The sequence below is a fragment of the Galleria mellonella genome, unplaced genomic scaffold (genome assembly GCF_026898425.1).
Source record: "Galleria mellonella isolate WM207_F2 unplaced genomic scaffold, CSIRO_AGI_GalMel_v1 utg55, whole genome shotgun sequence".
Classification (NCBI taxonomy): Eukaryota; Metazoa; Arthropoda; class Insecta; order Lepidoptera; family Pyralidae; genus Galleria; species Galleria mellonella.
In genome coordinates, this window is record NW_026442115.1 from 5127758 (window position 1) to 5150156 (window position 22399).

A 22399-nucleotide genomic window follows, 5' to 3' on the forward strand; every position below is an offset into this window, starting at 1 on the left:
CAATCAATGTATGTTACCTACATAGATTTGATTACCTGTAAAGTGAATTAACAAAATATTATAATGATACTTTTTATCTTTGTTTCGATCCAAATTATAGATGTAATTTCTTTGCATTAATATTATAAGAAACTATATAAAAGAACATTACAAAAAAAAAAAAAACAAAAAAATAACAAAAATGGTTCTGCAAGGAAGGAACCGGATAATGGGTGGGTTTATTTTATAAAAATTCCAGAATAATATTATCCATATAAATGCGGGAATGAATTAACTTTTTCCCATCTTAATTCCAAAGGAGGGAGTGATAGGGATTGTTAGTAATGGGTACACTTGTCTCCATTGTTAGCAAAATACCTTGATAAGTCCCTTCTAAAAATCATAGTGCTCAAATTCAGGTGAATTCATTACGATGGGCTTACTAACTTGTCTTCATTGTCACCTATCATCACTCACTGGTACCTAGCCAGTGTACAGCAATAGCGATAAATATTTTATTTTCATCATTAACAAGTGACCTGTTTTTTCACCTATTATCTCTCCTTGGTACTCCGCCAGTATATCTGTTAGCGCGAGCAGAGTTACTATTCCACTAAGCATTAAAAAAAATACCTAAGAGAGACTGTACAAAAGTTTTTTCCATGAGTATCTTTGTATCACTCGTCGCATGACGTGACCAGTTTGAAGATTGGGATATGTAGGCACGTAGGCATGGCACTTTAGTCTTCAGAAACGGCAATGGTTATGATATGTGCCAGAGTAAATTCTATGGTGTGCATTGTTTTGATCATGTCTGTAGACGACGGTTATCATTTCATATAACAAAAAAAAAAATTACTTGTTGATCGTAATAAATAAGTAAATCAAATTGTGATACTATTATTCATCTTATAAATCCCCATTTCCCAGATTTACTCTCTGGACAATAAAGTGGTGATAATAACGGCGCCTCGTAAACTTAACGACACATTAATTCGAGGCATTCTAGATTATATACTTACTAAGTGAACCGCGACTCTCGTGAGGGTATTTCTAGTAAGTTACTCTTAACTTGAATCGCTATTTCAGTTACTATATATACAAATTCGAATAGTGCGTTAATGTTTTATTTAGTTTATTATATATTTTCAATAATACTATTATCAGCATTATGCTGTACAGGGTGCATAACTATCTAATTATGCATCCTCTATCTACTGCATAGATTTGTAACAGGAATCTAATGTGCTGACGATACATAGGTAAATAGTTTTTAAGAAATAGATAGGAAACAGACAGATTCATATTTAAAAACATTCAAATTTGTACTACTAAGTTTGACCTAGGTCACTGGGTATAAGTTATTGAAAAATAAGACAGAGACGCATTCATAGTTAAAAATATTAAAATTCATATTCGTAAATTTAACTAGGTATACCTTATTTAAGTGAATAAATATTACTAATGTGAATAAATAGTTTAACACAAGGGATACTATATATGAATAGTATTGGACTTATACTATGCTTAGGCACTACAATGTACCGACTTAATAGGTATAACGAATATATGTATATTATGCGTAAAATTTCTCTATGAGGAACGGCCATAGTTTATCACGCATCACGCATAAGAGAAAATGTCAGGGGATGATTAATCAAACGCATATCAAACCGAAGGTGCGCGACGGCCATGGCCTTGAGTTGTAATCTTTGGGGTGTGTTTTTCTAATATACGGAAAAACTTGTGTGTGTATGATGACTATATATTTAAAGAAATGTACTATAATTTAAAGAGAGATAACACTGTTATTTTTAGTTATTACTTCTATTGTAAATTACAATTGATTCCGATACGATAATTTTAATATGTAATTATGTGACGCACAATTTTTCTAATTCTAAACTATTTTTGACATTTGTTACCATATAGGGTTACTTCCATATTAATTCTGTGCTTAATTAGGTTGACAAAGACAATCGAAAGCTATATCCACTATTTTACATATAACATTTTGACAATTACTTGGATTTTTAAATTGATTACTACGGGAGAGAAAGAGATTGTTAGTAATAGAGACTAAGAATCCCATTGCTAGCAACATACCCAACCAGGTCGACCTCCTCTCGGTTACCCCTGGAAACTATCATGGTTGATTCCTGATGAATTCATCATGATGGGCTAACTGGCCTGTTTACATTCTCATCGATCATCCTTCACTGGTGCTCCGCCAACGTATCCCATTAGCGCAGGCGGGGTTACCTTTCCATTTTCACTTAGCAAAAAAAAAAAAATTATTACTACGCTATTTTGCAAGCTTTTAGGTAAAATGATTGTAACGTGTACAAGTACGGTACGGTACGATTGCATTTATATATGTTGTTATTTTATATTATATATAGGTAACTTTGATCATTGCGAAACGATTTTAGCTGCTATTCCCATATCGATCCCGTATTAATTTCTAAAAATTTTTTTTTATATATATAATAGAGATAAAATAACGAAGTGACATCTAAGAACTCCAGATAGGTAATATCTCCGTTAGGTTTATTTATGAGGTCAGGCAGTGGTGAAATTGTGGTATTTCTGGTCAAAATATCATTATCGTTGTGTTGTCAATAAATCTTATCTCGATCATTTATCTTGAAATTTTAGGACGGCAGCCGAGCTGCTGTAATGGACTGAATAAATGGGTCAATGCCATTATTTACATTCCATAGTAAAATTGAAAATTGATTACGTGTAACTTATAAGTTACTAATTTTTACTAGTAACTTCGTCCGCGTGACTCGCATATGATCGCCCGGATAAAATGTAGTTTATGTTTTTTCTATCTTAATAATATTTTATTGAACTAGATGTTATCTTGCGGAAGTCTATATCACTGGTTATTTGATTAGAATTACTTTGTTTATTTCCGCGTTCGTTCGCAGTTTGGATGCTGAACGGTTAATACTCAAATCTATAGAGGCTCCGAGCACCGATTTAATAATTTGTCTGAAGATGCCTTGTTTAGAGGTGAAACACGTATCGCAAAACTTGTGTGAACAAAATGGCAGTCGGAGATTAATGGCTAATATGGAAGGTTGTGGAACTTCTAGTAGTAATAGTGGTGGTCAATCTTCGAATGTTGGCGGTCACACACATACTAATGGTAGCGAAAAATAAAAATAATTCTAATATATTTAAATGATAATGATCTTATTCATAGGAGTATGTAAAATTTTTGACAATTACTTGAGTTGTTAAGGAGGAAATAGGTAACAAAGAGACAACGAAATTTTATGAGTGAAGATGTCAAGATAAAACCTTATTTACGAGTATATTGTCACATAAAACCATATGTAAAATACAATTACATATGTAATTGTATTTTAATAAACATTGAGATATATACCAAAATCTTGCTATTAAATCTTTGATATTGAAATAAAAGTTAATTTTTGAAAAAGTATATGTTGGTATATTAGGTATGTAGTTATTATTACGAAATTGAGTGTACAAGCTGTAGTAAAATTAATTGCAAGCGTTATGGAGGATCTTCGGTCTTTGCATGTAATATAAACTCACTGCCGTGTAATAGGGTATTCAATACTTTAGTAAGCTAACGACGACAGTAATAGAATTTAATAGTAGGTAGGTACTTTCTAGATTGACTTTATAAAGTTACTCCCAAAGGACATACCTCAAACGACACGGGCTTTTAGTTGCACCAGAGCTCACAACCAGACGACTTCTATTTTGTTATTTACATTGTTGAATTCAATTACTTACGTTTCTATTTATCTGTATGATCGCACTTAAGAGATGAACGCAGTAGAATATGCTTGATTGAACTGAGGGCATCTGAAACTTGAATTAAAATTTTGTCCTTTTGGGGGTAGTTTTCAGAACTATGTTTACAGCCATGTTTGTAGAGCTTCATCAAAATCAATTTACTGCTTTTTATGTGTTTATGAAGCAAATAAACTGACAGAAAATTTATCTTTGTATTGTATAAACCAACCTACTCGTATGCCATAAGACTCTAAAGATTTGATCTATCTAGAGATTTCATTTTTCCGTTTGTTGTGTTCAAAAAATACTTAACAAATTTTAAGACTATTTCATTTATAGAAAGCTATATTATCAGTAAATAACATGAACTATATTTTAATTAAAAATAATAATTTAATAGTAATTTTTTTATCTATGTACCCGTGCGAATGCGAAGCAATTCACAAGTAGTGTATAAACTAGTTTTTATAATACTCTTTTATTGCTTGTTCTCAGGATAAACACTACCTCTGCATAATGGCTTCCGACTCTCCAGACCAGAATCTGACACAGTACTTCAGTCTATGTAACGACTTCATACATGCAGCGAGATTAAGAGACGGCAACGTACTTATTCATTGGTAAGTAGGTACTTTGTCGATAATATATGCAGGATGGATTGTTAAGATGGGACAGTAAAGGTCGGGTTATTTATTACCTTATCGTTTTGTAACTTCAGAAAACATTTTGAGATGACTGTCCATAATTTTTAGGCAATAATATATTATAACGTCCACCACAGAAAAATAATGTTCATATAAAGATATAAAAAAGCATATAAGATCATAGTTATGTAAGAATATGCATATAGCTGTATGTACAAGAGCGCAGAGCTGTAGATAAATTACAAAGCAGTTGCGCGGCACTAAGAATATACATATGTATATTGCTTATATACCTATATGTTTACTCGAAATAAATACTATACTAGTACTTGCACATATAACTTTTGTAAAAAAAATGTACATTCAGTAAAAAATTTAATAATTTTTAATGAATCATTTTGTTGACAGAAATAATAAACGATCCTTTCTTCTTTTTTTTTTAAAGACAAGAAAATATAGCACATACATTCACCCGATAAAACTTCATAGCGGAAGATATTTCATATTTCAATTAATGTGTTTAGTTTGCCATGATGTTTATGCGACACTTGCATCTATATGATTTTACAGATGTGCTTTCTGTAACAGTAGCATTGTTCCTACAAAATTTACATCAGTTTAAATTTGCATTCTCATTGTATGTTTCTATGAGTACTTTGAATAGATTATTAGGAAAGTAAAATTCATATATGTAGTTATATGTAGCCTTTGGAATTTTCATGTACATGTGCAATATGGACATGTTATCGTCGATGGAAAATTACAGACGTTTCACTATTGCACACATTTTGCTTTCATATTATACAGTTACAATAAAATTGTATCACGCTATGTAAGTTATAAAAGCGTCCATTACCGTATAAGATAGCAATATAAAAAATTGTTTTCCATAAAAATGACTTCTATAAAAAATAAACTAGAGAACCGATTTTGTTAAAATTTCTATGGAAGTAATTTGCAAGCATATTCTTTTAGATAAAAAGATAATATTCCAAATCGGTTTACAATTGACGAAGTTATGAGGTTACAAACATAAAAAAATACAACCGAATTGTAACCTCCTTTTGTTAAGTCGGATGAAAAGTTAATACTTTTCATCCGACTTAATTAATTAATTTGCAAACAGTCCTCAGCTTTGAGTCCTCAGAAACAATGTATTTTCTAAGCTAGTACATATTTTGTAAAGCTGTTATTATTTACTTACAAAATTTACTGCTATAGCTTGTATAAATTCTGCTAAAAAATATCATGTGTTAGTTTAGGATATAGGCACAGTACAGTACACCTAATAGTCGAGATAGGATAATTTGAAACATTTGCGGTTTCTTAATATAGGTACTAAGTATCATTTTATATTAAAGCTATCGTTTAAGTTTAATCTGTAGCGCTTTACTTAATCGTTATTTCCGTCACCGGTTACACAGTTATTTACGCTGAGTGACTTATACTTACCTACCGAGTAAGGTATATATATCTCTCAAAGAAGTGGTTCAATTCTTTGTTCTATAAGCTTTTTTGTGGTTAACTAATAGCTTACGTAATGGACTTGGGGTGTGAGGGTATGGGGACGGGGCTGACTCTCTTTGAAAAAGTGAAGCAAGGTGGAGAAAATATTAGATTTTCCGTATAAAAAAAATTTATGTATAGCGAGTATAGAACTGATTGTTGAAAGGTCTGTAATTAATTAAAAGAGACTTACAGTTGTTATGGCAGACATTTATATATTTAGAAATGTAAATTTCTGTAAATACAGAAACAAAGATGAAAATATCAATACATAAACATAATATTAAATAATAAAAAAAGATAAATGTAGGTATAATAACCAGCTTGGGTTAATAAGTTTATGAAAATTTATTCTTTTATATTTATGTATATGTACAAGGGGGGCTTAATGCTAAAAGAATCCTTTCCCAGTCAACCTTAGGAAAGTGTCAGAAAACTCGAATGCGGTACTAGTAATAATTGTATTGTATCCATATATACTAAAATTTACGTATATAATGAAATAAATATACTTACATATATATAAGACACACGAACATGAGAATAATAGATAGTACTTACTAAGTACAGAATTCTTTGGTTCAAGTATTTATTTTCTTTTAGTTTAGCGGGCATGTCCCGAAGTGTGACGGTGGCTGTGGCATACATAATGTCGGTGACCCCGCTCACGTGGAGGGAAGCACTTAAAGTGGTGAGGGCGGGCCGCGCGGTCGCCAACCCCAACTTCGGCTTCCAACGGCAGCTGCAGGACTTTGAGACTTACAAGCTGGTTGAGGTAATCTTTACCTTATAAATAGTTATGCTATATAGATTAATTAATGTTCTCAGACAAATTTAATTGTTCCTATTTGAAAGAAAAATAACGATCATAAAATGCACTAAATCTTCAAAAACTTAATTTATTTTAAATTACATCAGTGACAATTATCGAAGGCTATTGTTTCTGTTTTTTTTTTTTTTTATAAAGATACATACTCATATTATATACGAGAAAAAACTATTTTGATATTTTTATATGGAAGTACTAAAAATCTATGCAGCTTTTAATAAATTACGTCAGAGCTAAGCCTCTGTTTCTGTATAGTACATAAACTCATAATGTTATTCATCGTCTAAAAATCAACCAAAATGAACCAAAGCTAAATATTTAATTGTGAAGATAAGGGTCAAAGAAAATTATAAAACATTTCAGAGAGCTCCGTTTAAGTATATTACTGTGTGTATTTATGTGTGTGACTGCCAACGAGTGTCCAATACTCAAACGGTTGTTGAACACTCGTTGGCAGTCGCAAACATACTAACAGAATTAAACAAAATAATTCTATTCAAATAATCAGAAATATGAACTTCCGTAAGATAACACGTAGTTCAGTAAAATAAATATTTTATTTCTAAACTAATAAAAATTTAATTAAACTTTTCCACGATTTTATAATTAAAAAAAGAAGAGGTCCCCAATACGAACGTAATATTCTTGTATTTTTGCAAGACCTAGAATAATTTCAGTAATTCTTTTCCAATTAATAGGTCTTACTCCCGGATTGTCCTTTAATAATTTTGTCATTATTGAGAAGGCTGTTTCTAGTGAAGCAAAATCTTTATTGTTTAAATATAGAGAGATTAGCAGAGTAGTTCTCTATCTGGTAGGAGTGTCTATACAGTGATTACTTCATCACGGTTACAATTTGCAGAAATCACTATTATCTATCTTGATTTGAATCAATATTAATTTTCAAGCAAGCTGCCGAGTTGCTTCCACGAATTCGTTTAATATTGTTTATATAATTTTCATAGCAGTCCTCAGCAGTAGGGCGTTACATATTATATATAATATAAGTTTACATTATAAACTGTTAGAAAAATAATAATTTCTACATTGTCATGCTAGTTCCTTAATAAAATAGACACCTAATTATTTTCATTACTTTACAAGTAGTAGAAAAATAGTTTACAAGTTTACAAAATTTTTAACAAAATATAGGTATATTTTTGCAAATGTTTTATTGATCGTTCTTTTTCTAAGTTGCAAGCTCTATTGCAAGTCTTGCAAGTTACGTTGAAGTTGACAAATTAAGCATCGACCTTTTTATTATTATTATTCCGGGCAAGTATTCAATAATGTCCGGATAAGGAGAACGGAATAACGTAGGTCCTTCCATTATTAAAGTTGGCAGAGAGCTATAAATCAGAATTGTTTAATAAATAATACTAATATTTTACTGTGTCCACAATGTTACTTATATTCTTTGTAATAAGTAAATTCTTTGAAAAAAGTAAATGTAATGCCAAATCAAAAAGAAATAAATGCGCCTCTCTATCTATGCTTGAAGATAGAGCTTACTCTTACCATGAGAATATATAGTATATAATAGGTTCTTACTGATTGGTTGATATAGGTCGTTTAGTTCAGTGTCAATTAATGACTTTAAAAAATCAGAATTAATTGTAGCCGATCACACTGTTGATTTGTATTATTTACTACTTTAATCTGTATTAGTCTTTTTCTTTAGTCTGTATATATGGATGAATCACAATTATCATCATAATGATATGATGCCTTTGCCATAATCATTTTGCAAATAAATGTCATATAATCAACAACGGAATGAGTAATGTACAAAAGTAAATAATAACGGTTTTGAATATAACGTAAAATCCATTTCCGAAAAATCTACATTGCTTGAGGTTCATATTTTTAATGGAAAATTAAAAACTTACACACCCGTACGTACGTGTACATTAATAATACGAGAACATACACACATTGAAAAAAAGACAATGATGTTGTATACTTACATTCTCAAACATAAATGAATTAAAATGATAATAATATTTTTTTTATTTTATTTAGGAAAGGAGACGACTCAAGGAGCGGTACCCGTCCCTAGCGTTAACAGACCGCGATCTTTCCGAGTGCCGAATTATGCTAGACTCATATCAAACGATGTTGAGCGAGAAGACTATTTGCGAAGGGAAATGTGCCATGGGTCGACAATGTCCTACAGGTAACTTGAAACTTAAACAAAACCAATCAAATGCTTTTTCTAAATCTGGTATTATAAAATTTCACTAAGAAATAGTGAAGTCCTAGAAATTCGTAGCTTTAGTTTTTCTACCAGTTTGCAGTCAGAAGAGACACTTACACTGAATGTAGATTAATATTTACACACCTCTATCAATACGAGTATAACTTTTTTTTTATTAATGTGAAATGTTATGCTAGGTTACATTAAAATTGGGGGATATATTTTCAGGATATTCCAAATTATTATGATGTGTTCAGTTGCTTTAAATATTAATTGATCATGCATTTTAAAAATGGAATTTTAATTGGTATTTCTTACACGCGTAGACCCGAGGATCTGATGATGGCAACTACAGCAAAACCTGGATCCTGGGTCCTTTTGGGGGTATTTGCGTTTGCTTTGTAAGTTTATTGGCTTTTATTGAGTGATGATAATCGATTGAAGTAATTTGTGAGCACTTCGATAGAAAGATTTTTAAATCATTATTCATTATACATAGTTCATAATAATATTCTAATTGTAATCGAATACTCAATAGTAATCGAATTTTATAGAACATAATACGACTATGAGAATATTACAAAATAACTGTAGGTATTATTTAGTAGAAACATGCTTTTTATAACATTATTTCAATTAATAGCCTTTAACGCTCATTTACGTAATTATTTGAAAACTTACAATATATTTTAATACAAATAATGTTAATAACTTTCATAATAATAATAATAATATACATACAATAACATTCAGTATAAATTAAAACTAATTAATCTATGCTTCAAAATTATAGAAATCCCGGATATCTATATGAATTTCAGTTATCTTCGTTTGACTTACAAAGGTTAAACTTACACAGTTCTTGGAGTAGGTTACGTGTGTAAATAATAAATAATAAAACGTTATAATAAAAATTATTCTTTTCTAATAAATTAAATTTTGAGTAATCCAACATAGAAGTTGTAGTATAAATTATATTAATACAAAACGCGAAATAAGTAGGTATGTACTTATGAATAGCTCTCCCTTGCCAACAAAGTAATAGCGTGACAGTAAAAGCAATTCAGAACACGTTTTCAGAAGCAAACATCTGTTTCTTATATTATATATATTTGTAAATGTATTTCGTATCGAGTTTTCGGTCTTTAGCTCGACTTCTTGTTATAATACAATGTATATTGCATGTCGTTTATTATAATCAATTCGGAAATCACCTTTGATGTATTAAATGACTTCCGAAATGAGGAGATTCTCGGTTCGTCTGTATTTTTTGTGACAGTTACGCGGCAATTCAGGTTTGTCGCTGATTTTGTTGTTTTTTTTTTTTACAAGATTTACTCTCATATTTGGTGCTATATTTATTTAATAATAAAGATTAATACTGCTCATTGCAAACCAAATTGTACTCGTAATCCAATCTGCGTTCTAATTTCAAATATTCTTAATCCAATATACCTACAAAATATCTCCTTTGTTTATCAGCGTATATTTAGAGTAGATGCTTTTTTTTGCGGAATAATATATAGGTAGTTTTCATACCTAATGTGCTTACTATTATTAATATAGGACGCTTCATAGGATAGGACAGTTCATCATCGGATGCTTATGTATAACCGCAGTAGGTGCACTTTGCTTAAAATTACGTAATAAGTATGCTTTTATTCAGTGGTACACGCTTATATTATATTAACACTTACAAAAGCTAATCGCTACACAAACAAACCACATGCCGTTCGTTCACTTTGGGTGTAACTAAAAACAGAGAACAAATAGGTATCATTTCCATAATTTTATTAGTACATAATAAATATCTTGTTATGTCACATATTTGAATTTAAATCAGCTATTTTGATATATATAGACTTATCTACTTATTATATGCACATAAATTTGAGCACGAAATAAAAAGCGGTTTTCTCAACTTTGGAAGTTTGACTATAAATCTGATAGACTTACAAAGTTGTGTAGCTTTAAAAGAAGTGTAGAAAGCTAAAAAAGAGGGGGCACTTTAATAATAGGTAAAGAGGTAATAGCTATACAGTGAAATTTAATGTTAAAATAGTTGCCTACATATCTATCTGTCAATATTATTATATGTAACTTGGATATATTATAATGCTTATGTGTCTAACATAATATATTACATACATAAATTAGAATACGTTATATTGCTCATTTTAGATGTATAAGCATTATAATATACGTCTTTGACTTTCACTATCTTTATCAAATTACTGATAATGCAAATGTAAAAGTAAATTCGTTTGTTCCTTTCCTGGAACATTAGCGGCTTTAATTTTCTTTAGATAAATTTGAAAATTGTAAAATTCTAAAATGTTTACTCTTTCATTGATAATGACAGAAAACCTGTGATGAAAATTACGCGGCTATTTCTAATAACAGCCTTATTTTTGTTTTTACACTTAGAAGAATTATTGCCCAGTCACGTATATTATTTCCAATTTCAAATTTTTTTATTAAATGGAGACTCGACTCTCATTGTATCTAACAATACAAATATATCACTGTTTAACAGAAATAATAATAAATATTTAGTCGACATCAGCTCTTGTCAGTATAGCGTCTTTAGACACAAAAGAGTGATTTTCAACAAGTACGATTCCTGTCCAACTTCGATGCACACGAAAGGATTTCTTTAGCGGTTTGAAGTTTTTTTTATAACGGATGATCCCTTATTTGTGTGATATGGGTAAACGGTTTACTTACTTTCCTCTAAGTATTGTATTCCTTATTTTTATGATAATATTATTTATATTATTTTTGTAATCTGTGTAAATACAACATGCGATATAAAACTCTTGTTTTTATTAGGTGTTTGTAGAACGGGTTCGAAAAGGCAATCTAGGCCACGGAAGCCTTCCATTCCCGTGACAGCGACCGAAACTGTTAGTGGGGGTGGGGGATTGAGAAGATCTCCTTCGACTCTGTCTACCACTTCTACAGCATCAGGATATCGTCCCAGATCCTCTCCAGCAGGTCTCTACAGCTATACTGGTGGTGAGTATACCCTTACAAACTCTTATAAATGCATATCGATCGGATTAATTTAGTTTGTTGACGGTATTTTAATGTAAATGTAAATATAGTTTTCACCAGAGGGAGACTTTGTACAAAAGTCGTTTGCTTGGGCACCTCTGTCCCATTCGTGTTTCAACCGTAAAAAGTTGTGTTTGCATGGCTGTGTTTCGGTTTGAAGGGTGGGATATGGCGTAAATTTACAGAGTACAGAGGAATAACACCTGAGTCCTCAGGAATGGCAACGCATGGGGGGTATCATGGGCGAAAACTCTGTTATGTCCATGGTACTGCTCATGTCTATAGGCGACGGTTACTACTTTCCATCAGGTGGGCAGTCAGCTTGTCTGTCATTCTAAGTTGTATAAAAAAATAGATATTTTTTTGTGTTGGCTAAATATGAACTCATGATCTTCGAAGTTTACAAATTCGATAGTATGTATGCCACTACGTTACGATGCTCTTAAATCATTTATTGAAGTATGAAAACAATATTTCAATTATTATAGTGTAATTGAAAAATTTTGAAACGAATGAGATTGAGAATGAGAATTCCATGCCTTATTATTAATGCTCTTCTGTATATAACTGAACTACTGCTTCATTAAGTAACTTAAGTAACTTCATACATAGACAGTAGTTTTTTATGGATAATTATCCCGCCTGTGCTAAGTACCAGTGAGGGATGAATGAAAGGGCAGGGCAGTCAGCTCATCTTGACGAGTATACTTGGAATTCAGCACGATGATTTACGAGATTTGGGGGAGACCACGGGGAGGTTGACCTGATAGGGTATATTGTTAACAATGGGATCTGTAGTCAGCAATACTAACAACCCCTTCCCCCCAGTGAGTGATAGATGACAATGAAGTGCGGTCACAACTTGCTGGTGAATTTATCACGATGAGTCAAAGCCCATTCACCAGGTTCCAAGGGGTATTACGTGAAAGGTGACCTGGTATATATGTTGCTAGCTCCTTCCACTTATACGTATGTACATAATGTAAAAGTGGTCGCATTTGACATTAAATAAATAATTTAACAGCCCCATCGCGACCGTCGCGGTCCGCATCAGGGTTAAGCGTGACTCGTATCACGGACCCGGTCGGTGGTGGGACCGCGATGGCTGTAGGTGGTACGGAGTACTCGCGGCGTCGCGCTGCATCCGCGCCGGCTACACCAGCGCTGTCGCCGGCTTCATCACCACCTGGATCCCCGCACAGAGCTGCTCATAGGTGATAATTGAATATTAACTTTTAGATTTTTGTCTTGCATAATTTATAAAAGACGAGCATGATTCATGCAATTATTTAGGTAAAATATAATAATCGTACTCGACGTTTCGACCAAGTAACATCGACCGTGGTCACGAGTTAACTGGTAAAGCGATGTTATGCATGCGCTGCCAAGGTAGAAATATTATCTTCGATTCACCCATTTCATTTCATTTTTTTCATTTTACTTATTATTAGACACATAAAACAGATCATGACCATAAAAAAAAAAAAACTTAAATTGTAGTTGCATTTGTGATACAGCTAGGTTACAATCCAATTATATTATGTGCACAGCTTCAGTAATTCATGTAAACACAAGCTCATATAAAAAAGAAAATTAATTAAATGGTATATAAAAGATAATACAATAAATAAATATTACATATGTTCAATCATATTTTATAAAACAGAGAATAAGTTTTTTCTAAAGAGTAATTATTTTGCACTGAATATGTCGATGGATTTGTAGTCGAGTAGTAAGTCGTTATAATGACAACACATCTTTACCACAGGATTGTAATAAGAGGTGTTATTTCTGTACACTTGTAATGTAAACAACTCATTGTCATATATCATATTAATTATGTCCCGACATTGAAGATTATGCGTCGGGAACAGAGAAGGATGATTGTGGGTTTTTTATTTTTTTATGCGGAAGCAAACAGAAAAGTCAAATCATATAAAGATAAAATTATGAAAGATGCATTGTATGTGTATTTCATTTCAAAATACATTACTTGTTTCTTTGTATTATTATTATGTTTTATTTTATTATTTATAGTCATGTTTTATTATATTTTTTTCGCCATAGGGGTGGCTGTTCGTGGATAATACCCACAATTAACTGGGACCCTGAATCGATGTAGATACTGTACTGCACTTCCAAGTATTTGCATAAACACTTCGCTAACACTCCGTTAATTCAAGGTTATTTTACTTTGTAAGAATTATTTTTAAAACCTTTAATATTGTTGTTTAAAATATTTATATAATGTATAATCATTTATGGGTCTCTTAAGTTGCAGTACGATATTGAAATTAGAAATTATAGTAAATTAATATCTAACTAGCGACATAGAGCCGTCATTTCGTATTTTTTCCATAAACAATAAAAAAACACATTCATAATTCATATATGTTACCAAAATACTACTACCTATTAAATTAATCGATGTTTCTTTTATTATTCAGTAAACGTAATTAGATATACCTATTAAATAAAAATATAAACTGGCCAGTTATTGAAAACTTTATCTACTAAATAAATTTGAAATCCTTACATTCGAAGAGACTGTCTACCTTCCATAATATACTTACTTCTTGTTCAGATTATGTCAACAGTTCTTAAAAACTATGTCTGCAACTATTTTCCTCATTGTAACTAGCTTTGCTTTTTAAAGTCTCTTAAACCTTAGATAAAAGCAAAAGAAGGATCTATCTATGTCATTACTATATAATGTATATAAAGTACCTATAAATAACTACCCATGTATGTATGTATAAAGAGAGAAACTTTGCTGTGAATGTGAAACGTGCTGGTAAGAAATCCTAAAAGACATTATTCAGCTTTTTGATAGGTACTCAGTTATTCCGCAGTCGTCACTTGATCCGCATTTGAAGTTGACTGGGCCGATTTTCTCTATGAATAGCTTTAATAGTCCGATTCCGGTCTACAGTTATTTGTTCTCATTGTGGCCGATCATAACTAAGTTATTTCTCCGTCTACGTTATTTCCTTTACGTTTAGAGTCGTATAAAAATATTTAACCTTCACGGTTGGGTGTTTTTGCACGTATATAGGTAGGTAGCTATGCATGTATTTTTTTCATAAGAAGTGTCCTTGATAAGGATTTCCACGTCGCTAATCTCAATCAATCATTTATTTGCATAAACATGGGTACAGTTATAAATGATGATGTTGAATATTATGTAGAACGCTGTATTTTTGTGTCAACATTTGTGATGCTCTTTTCATTAGATATGATCATTTTTGTAAAAGTTAAAAAAATATTTATCCTTAAATAGTTTTAATATAACTGAGTCTTTTAGGTGTTTAATAATAAAAACTTTAAGATATATGTAAGTTAAAGGGTTCAGTATTTATTCTTATGGATTGAGTTAAGGTCATTATACTAAAGCTTAACACTAAAAGATTATTTTGATGTGAGAGAGGAGTTAAGACAATAAAATGCAAGAGGAGTGATAGAGCTTAGGCACTGAGTTTCTTTTGCTTATACCATAGGGCATCTAATTATTTGAAGCAAGGCTTTTTTATTACTTACCTATGTATATGCAACTCAGACGATGGATGCATTTTCCATTTGGTGGATCGTTCGCTTATTTTCCATGACGATTTCTTTTTTCTGTTTCCACCTCACGTGACAAACTTCATCTGTGTAGTAAATTTCATTCAAACGTTTTTACAACTATTCGATTTTCAAATATTACTAACATTTCTTTATTACTAAAATAAAGAAAGAAAGAAATATTTCTCAGTGGTACCAATTTGTTGGAGAGAAAGTACCACTTAAAAACAAGCAACAAAAAAAATACAGGCTTAAGTTGGTGATAACAAACGGTGTTTAAAATTGACAACAGAAACTTTATTTTAGGAGGATCTTGGATAAACGTGATGTGTGACATATATTATATATGTAAATAAATACTACAATAAATATATACATAGTATATCCATACTATGTTGTTAAACAAATTGCCCTATTAGAATATCAGTAGATATTTGTAACACAAATTGAAAATTCACAGATCGTGTGCAGTACAACGGTGCTCGTAGCAGGCTGCGCCTCGTCCGTCGTCTCGCATCCGCCCAGTATCATCCGCACAACGACGTTGAAAGCATCCATTTTAAACGTAATATTTATTGGTCCAGTTGGAAAACAATGATTTCGATCCTGATCTTAAAAGGTGTCTCTTATTCACTGGTTTAATTTCGTTAAGAGATTGAACGCCATGTTATATAAATGTCTTCAACGTTGCATTGAATTATTGTTGCGAGATGCCGCCAATGTTGAAATTATTAACTTAATTATTAAGTACACAATTTAACAGTCAGCAACGAAAGTTGCTGCACATAATTTATTGTAAAATATTCCAGAGAAAGAGAGAAAGAGAGAAAGAGAGAGAATAAGTATATTTTACTCGTAAATTACAGATCAAAGTGGACAACAATACAACTTGTTATCACTAAAGTTGTTATACCATAAATTTATAAACATCATTGATTATGGCACTTATGACGTACTTAATCCTATCTGTGTTTTTGTAATTTTGAAATTATAGGTGACTTTTTTATATTTTACTTTGTCAAGTGATTAAAGGTTAATGTAATTTTATATTTTGTATCTGTATATGGACTTTCGTTGCTGACTGTACCTAAGCTTCGAAGCTGGAAGACGTCGTATGTTAATGTATACACTCTGCCTTATATGTCCAAATATTTTAGCATAAGGTAGTGTGTGACACAGTGACGCATTTGTGCTATATATATGTTATGAAAAGACCATCACTGGATGAAATTACATTGTGATTATTTAGCAGTGTGGGTGGAGACGGATAGCTACACCATGAAATGTGTGAAACATACGCTCATCAACGAAATAATGCTAGTATCATTTTGCCATGGTCGTTGTATCTAAATAATTGTAGCTGAGCTACAAATATTTTGCAATATTTTATATAGGTAGTGCAATTATAATAATTTTAGGGCAAATAAATTATGAAAAGAATATATTGGAATTGTTACCTATCTACGACAAATTAAAAATCTTGTTGCCTCTTCATGTTGAAACTTAATAAGAGGACAATAGGTAGGTAAGTATATTTATTATATATTTTCATAAAAATAATGTTTTAAAAGTAATATTTCATACAATGTATCAAAGCAAATTTAAAGAAACAATAGATTATTCAAAAATATTTTTGAAATATTTTTTTATAATTTCAGAAATATGCCTGTATAAATATAAAAATTAGTCCATTAACTGTTGTGATTTTATTATTTATTAAAATTACTTTTAATAAATAATTACAATTTTTATAATTTTTTATTTAAATATTTATTAAAAACATTATTACACATTTTCAGAAAATATATGGAATAGTAGGAAAACGTATTTATTGGTTTCTAACCTGCCTACCTATTTACAACAAGTTTCGTTAGCTTTTAGTGTTATTTTTCATTTACCTCTTTGTTCATTTGTGATTTTAATTAATGGAAGAATAAAATAAATTCATATATTAAATATATTTAATATTTAAATATATTACCGAGAAAATGTCTTATTATTAAATTCAATTATTATATAAATTACGGAAGCAAGAGTACAACGTGTGTAATATCTGATAAAAAAGATATAATTTATACATAATGGCTGTATAAATCGGTATAGTATTAATAGTAAATTCTATTAATTAGGTGCGTAGTTACGTACGTACTTGGTCGACCCAGGTAGCACCTAGTGTTAGTAGGTTCGGAGTAAGAAAATCTGGCTGGTACAGATTTATAATATTAAGATTTCTATTTTCCAATGTGTGTAGCGAAATTTCAATAATATTAGATACTTAGCTCACAATTTGCGTGGCATGAGTAGATATTTTTTAAGATTACAACTTTCAGTCACGGCAAGTTAAATTTAGAAATTAAGAGCATCTAATAAAGCACGAAAGGTTGAACGGTAAGCTTGATTTTAAGGGAGCAAACTATTTAAAAGCCTTAAAATTATTCTACGAGATTTAGTTTCATTTTTTTCACTTATTACATAGAAAACTTTATTAGGTACCCGCTTTCATTATTATTTTTATTTATTTCTTTATTAATAACATAAAATAAACTAATTAATACACATTTTAGTTAGGTACAAATTGGAATATACCTACACATAATAATTTAGCACTATTATGGAAGGGTTGTGCTAGCAAAATCTCACTTATTAAGTATCTAATAAAAAGTGACCCCCATTTTATGAAGACAATTGATAAAAGTAAATCTGCAATTTCCCAAAGTATATCTCCCTATACCTACTAGTTATTGAGAAGCTCCTAGTACTTTTTTTCATATGTGATTATGGGGAAATCTTCACAGATATGCCGCACGTTTCAGTCAGTGAAACGAGCGGAGTTATGGGATTCTTATACTATAAAAAACTCATTTATCGCCTTTTTGGATGCAGTGCCGAAACCACGTAGCCGCCTTTCGTGCCGCTACAGAACATAACAATATATAATTAATGTCACGTAATAAATTTAATTATATTTCACACGCTAGGATATTTCAGTTTTTATATATTTATTTAAATTGCAAAGCAACCTAGAGAAAAGCATAGGGCTAAACCGTTAGTATCTTTGCTTTTCAAAAATCTTCACAATAAAGACAAGGAGTGTTTTACGTTTTCTCTATCGTACTACTCTAAGTAGGTATCTCTGAAATTCATCATTTTGATAAACAGGCAGACAGTTAGATTTCAATCTCAATATTGCCATCTATCGATTCCATGACGTAAAAGTTATAAATCTAAAAATAGACTACCTATCAAACATTATTAATTTTGGAGTCCTGAATGAATGCTTAAAAGTATTTTAGTATCATACCTTTCGGGTGCAAATATTATAATTTAGTAAGCATTCACGTAATTTGTACGTCTTATTTCTAAGTCCTAACCTTATTATATAATAGTAAATTATTTTTAAATGTTAACTTTAGCCTCGTATTTTGTAAAACCTTGTTGTTGCTCAAATTGAAAACAAGTCCGTTCCTATCCTAGCACTGCACAATTTAATTTCGTTCGCACTTGTATATAATTGTCATATTGTGCTAAATCTATTTATATTTAGCAATTAAAGAGTGAAAACTCAATTCTAGGGTTGAACTATGTTGTGAAATTTTGCATATCTCGTATCTCTTTTTCTCATTACTCCAGGCATAGCCTGAATTAGAAAATTGTGATTTACATAGATGCCTTTAGTACCTACGGTGGCATTTGTAGTTGATTAGTAGCTAAGTACTTAACTTGTTCGGGTGAGCTGAGGGCAGTGGTTGGAACAAGAGGGTAGGTTCATGACGAACCATGAATAAGAAGTCTAATGTAACTTATATTTTGTTATTCTTTTTTATTTTTATTAAAAGAACATGCGATTTACCTGATGGCAAGTGATTATCGCCACCCATAGGCACCCGCAATATCAGAGAAATTATAGGTGTATTGCCGGCATTTTTAACAGTAATATACTTTTTTTCTTGTAGGTTCCAATGTTTCAAAGAGACACAATGTATTTATGATCGACAAAGACATCGGCAATAAATATTACATTAATATCACACTGTTTTTGTAGGTCTTTTTTGGAAATATAAAATACTAATAAAAAGTTAAAAAGCAGAATAGTAATTTCTACAATAGGTATTTATATATTTATGTATATCCATATACTGTACGAGACATAAGTTGTTTTACAAGGAATATTTATTTTTATTCGAGTACGTTAAACCTCAGAAGTTTTTAGAAGACTATTTATGAAAGTGACCAATTAAGTACCTACCTACTTAAATTGTATAGGTAGTGCCCATGAGTATATATATACCAGTGCCCTCAGACTCAATCAGACAATCCTTTGAAATGATTATGAAATGCTGCCACTGTAGCTTTGTTAAGAAATTGTCATGAATTATCATAGATACATAAATTATTATTTAAACATTTGTATAAAATTGAGAAGTGACAAAACGGAAAATGGATTTTATGTAGATACAATATAGATTTATGAGATAAAATAAATATAAAAGATGGATTGTATGTGAGAAAATACGAAGAAATGAATTTCTGTAGTAAGGCGAGTGGGATGCCTGGATCAGAACTAGCCCTTAAACAAGTGATAAACAAATTTATCGATCGATAGATTTTTACTACTGCATATATGGGACAGTAATGTCTGGCGTTTTGTTTTTCGTCATGTGTGTCATAATTGAAATACATATATAATAGGGGTGAGTAATATATAGCAATATCTGTATATCGTAATTAAAATATATGGATATTGACCCAATAATCCAATATTATAATATTGAAATGAAGAACTCGATTGAAATGAATATAGATCCAACTGGTATGGGCGATATTCAATTGATTGATGACCTTTTTTCCGCTATCATTGTCCAGAGGAACCCAATATATAGATATCGGTATGGTACCGATATTACCCATGCATAATATATAGATAATTAGACATACACCGATAGATTTGTGACTTGTTTCGGGGCTAGAAAGGGGGTAAAATGTAGAATAAAAAGCGCATTTTTGCTTTCTTTATTTATGCTATAACGATCCTGCATAGTGAGAAAAGATCTCAAGGGTGATGACAAACTACAGATAAAAAATACCAAAAAAAAATCTCAAAATAACATCAATTGGCATAAATAGATATCTGAATTATTTAGAGTGACTACACAATGGATGGTTACTGTAAGATTAAGTACCTATACACATTATTATTACCCCCAATAAAAAACAAATAACGACCAACGTGTGTTTACAGCTGATACGAATATGTAAAATGTGCTGTTTCTAAATGCTGACTATATAAATGCGAAATGCTCTATGTTATGTTTAACGCATGTTTATCATGTCAACATTTACGTAGGTTCACAAAAATAAATTCGTGTCAGATATAAACGCGTGTTGCCCCTGCAAGCGTTTAACGCCTGTCATCCGAATGTAGCCTTATGGATTGTTATAAGTAGGTAGATATAAAATTGAATTTCTGTCCCTCACACCACGTTTACCTTGAACATGAACCTACCGACTCGTTTATATCTAGATGGAGCGTCCACTGTCAAAAATGTCTTAATTATTCACCCAACTTATTAACTGACAAGTATAATATTTGTTTTAAACAAAAATTTTCCCATTTTTCAATGTTGCAGTTAATTATTATATTTGGATATCACTATTTACGCACATAATAATTAATTGTGTAAATTAGTTTCATTTAGGTATAATATAAAATTGACACAAACACTTATAAAAAAATATTTGTTTTAGAAAAGCGTTTGTAAATAGATGCTCTATCTAGATATTATTAATCTATCCTACAAAATATATACCTATAAGTGATTATACCAAATTTTATACATGTTGTGTTGTGATAAGTAAATCTATAAAACCTTGTTTTTTGGTTGTGTAAATATCTTCATAGCCGTTTCCATCAGTACCTAAACCTAGGTGGAGTCGCAAACATGACATATTTTAGGACTTGTAGGTATTTTGATGAAAACTAGGCCAGTGATTCCATATAACAGCAAACACCGCGTAAATACTTTTTTCTCCAACAACAGCGCCATTAGCGATTAATTAACAAAAGACAGAAGTACATATAAGTATAAGAATAACAGCAATTTTAGTTTGCAAATTATTTGCTGTTATAGGGACTACATCCTTAGAGATTGTGATAAATTTGACCATCCTTGATGCTATATGATGCTATTGCTGAGTGTACCAGAGCATTATTAATTTGCCAATTCAATTATAGCAAAGCATTTCGAAAAGTTTAGGTACTTAAGTATGTATAGGTACCTAAATAATATTTTATTTTATCGTATGGTGGCCATATCGTAACTTACTCTTGTGTTATTTGCATTAGTTTAATATCATGATGTTATTTTTATAATACTTACCTATATTTATAAACAAAAATAAGACAGAAATTTAAATATGTACATGGTGGTTTTTTACTTTTTTTTTAAGTACGTTTGTTCCGTTGTGGAACATGCTAAGGTCGGAGACCATACTGCCTAATTTTCAATGTGAAAATTTGTCTGAAATTTTATGTTTTTTACTATTAATCATTTAGTTTTTTTTTATTACTTATATTTAAGTATCCGGGAAAAAATATTCAATATGGCGGATTTTTAATCCTCATCAACCTGATAATTGATGATGTGGCCGTTATATGGTATTTTAGGGTATTTTATATAACCTGTTATGGTTACACAATTGAATTCAGAGATTTAAAAAATGAAGCAATAAATATAAGTAAGTACCTATTTTGTGATTGCAAATAAGTACTTGGAAATCATAATAATTACTGCAACTCTGTACCTATATTTTTAATAAAAAAATAATTATATTTATGTACGATGTTTT

At 30.8% G+C, this 22399-nt stretch overlaps 1 protein-coding gene across 2 annotated transcripts in view; it reads left to right on the forward strand.

Annotated features, from left to right (window-relative positions):
- LOC113521385 (dual specificity protein phosphatase 22) overlaps positions 1-22348 on the forward strand; it is a 38954-nt gene extending 16606 nt beyond the window's left edge. The window contains exons 3-9 of one of the 2 annotated variants that reach the window (XM_052898972.1): positions 4255-4379; positions 6513-6684; positions 8761-8914; positions 11768-11953; positions 13017-13206; positions 14060-14175; positions 16014-22348. In XM_052898972.1, coding sequence (XP_052754932.1) covers positions 4255-4379; positions 6513-6684; positions 8761-8914; positions 11768-11953; positions 13017-13206; positions 14060-14114 — 882 coding nt within the window. In that variant the 3' untranslated portion in view covers positions 14115-14175; positions 16014-22348. The remainder of the gene's footprint in view (positions 1-4254; positions 4380-6512; positions 6685-8760; positions 8915-11767; positions 11954-13016; positions 13207-14059; positions 14176-16013) is intronic. The other variant, XM_026906912.3, reaches the window with a different exon arrangement.
- The last annotated feature ends 51 nt before the right edge of the window (positions 22349-22399 follow it).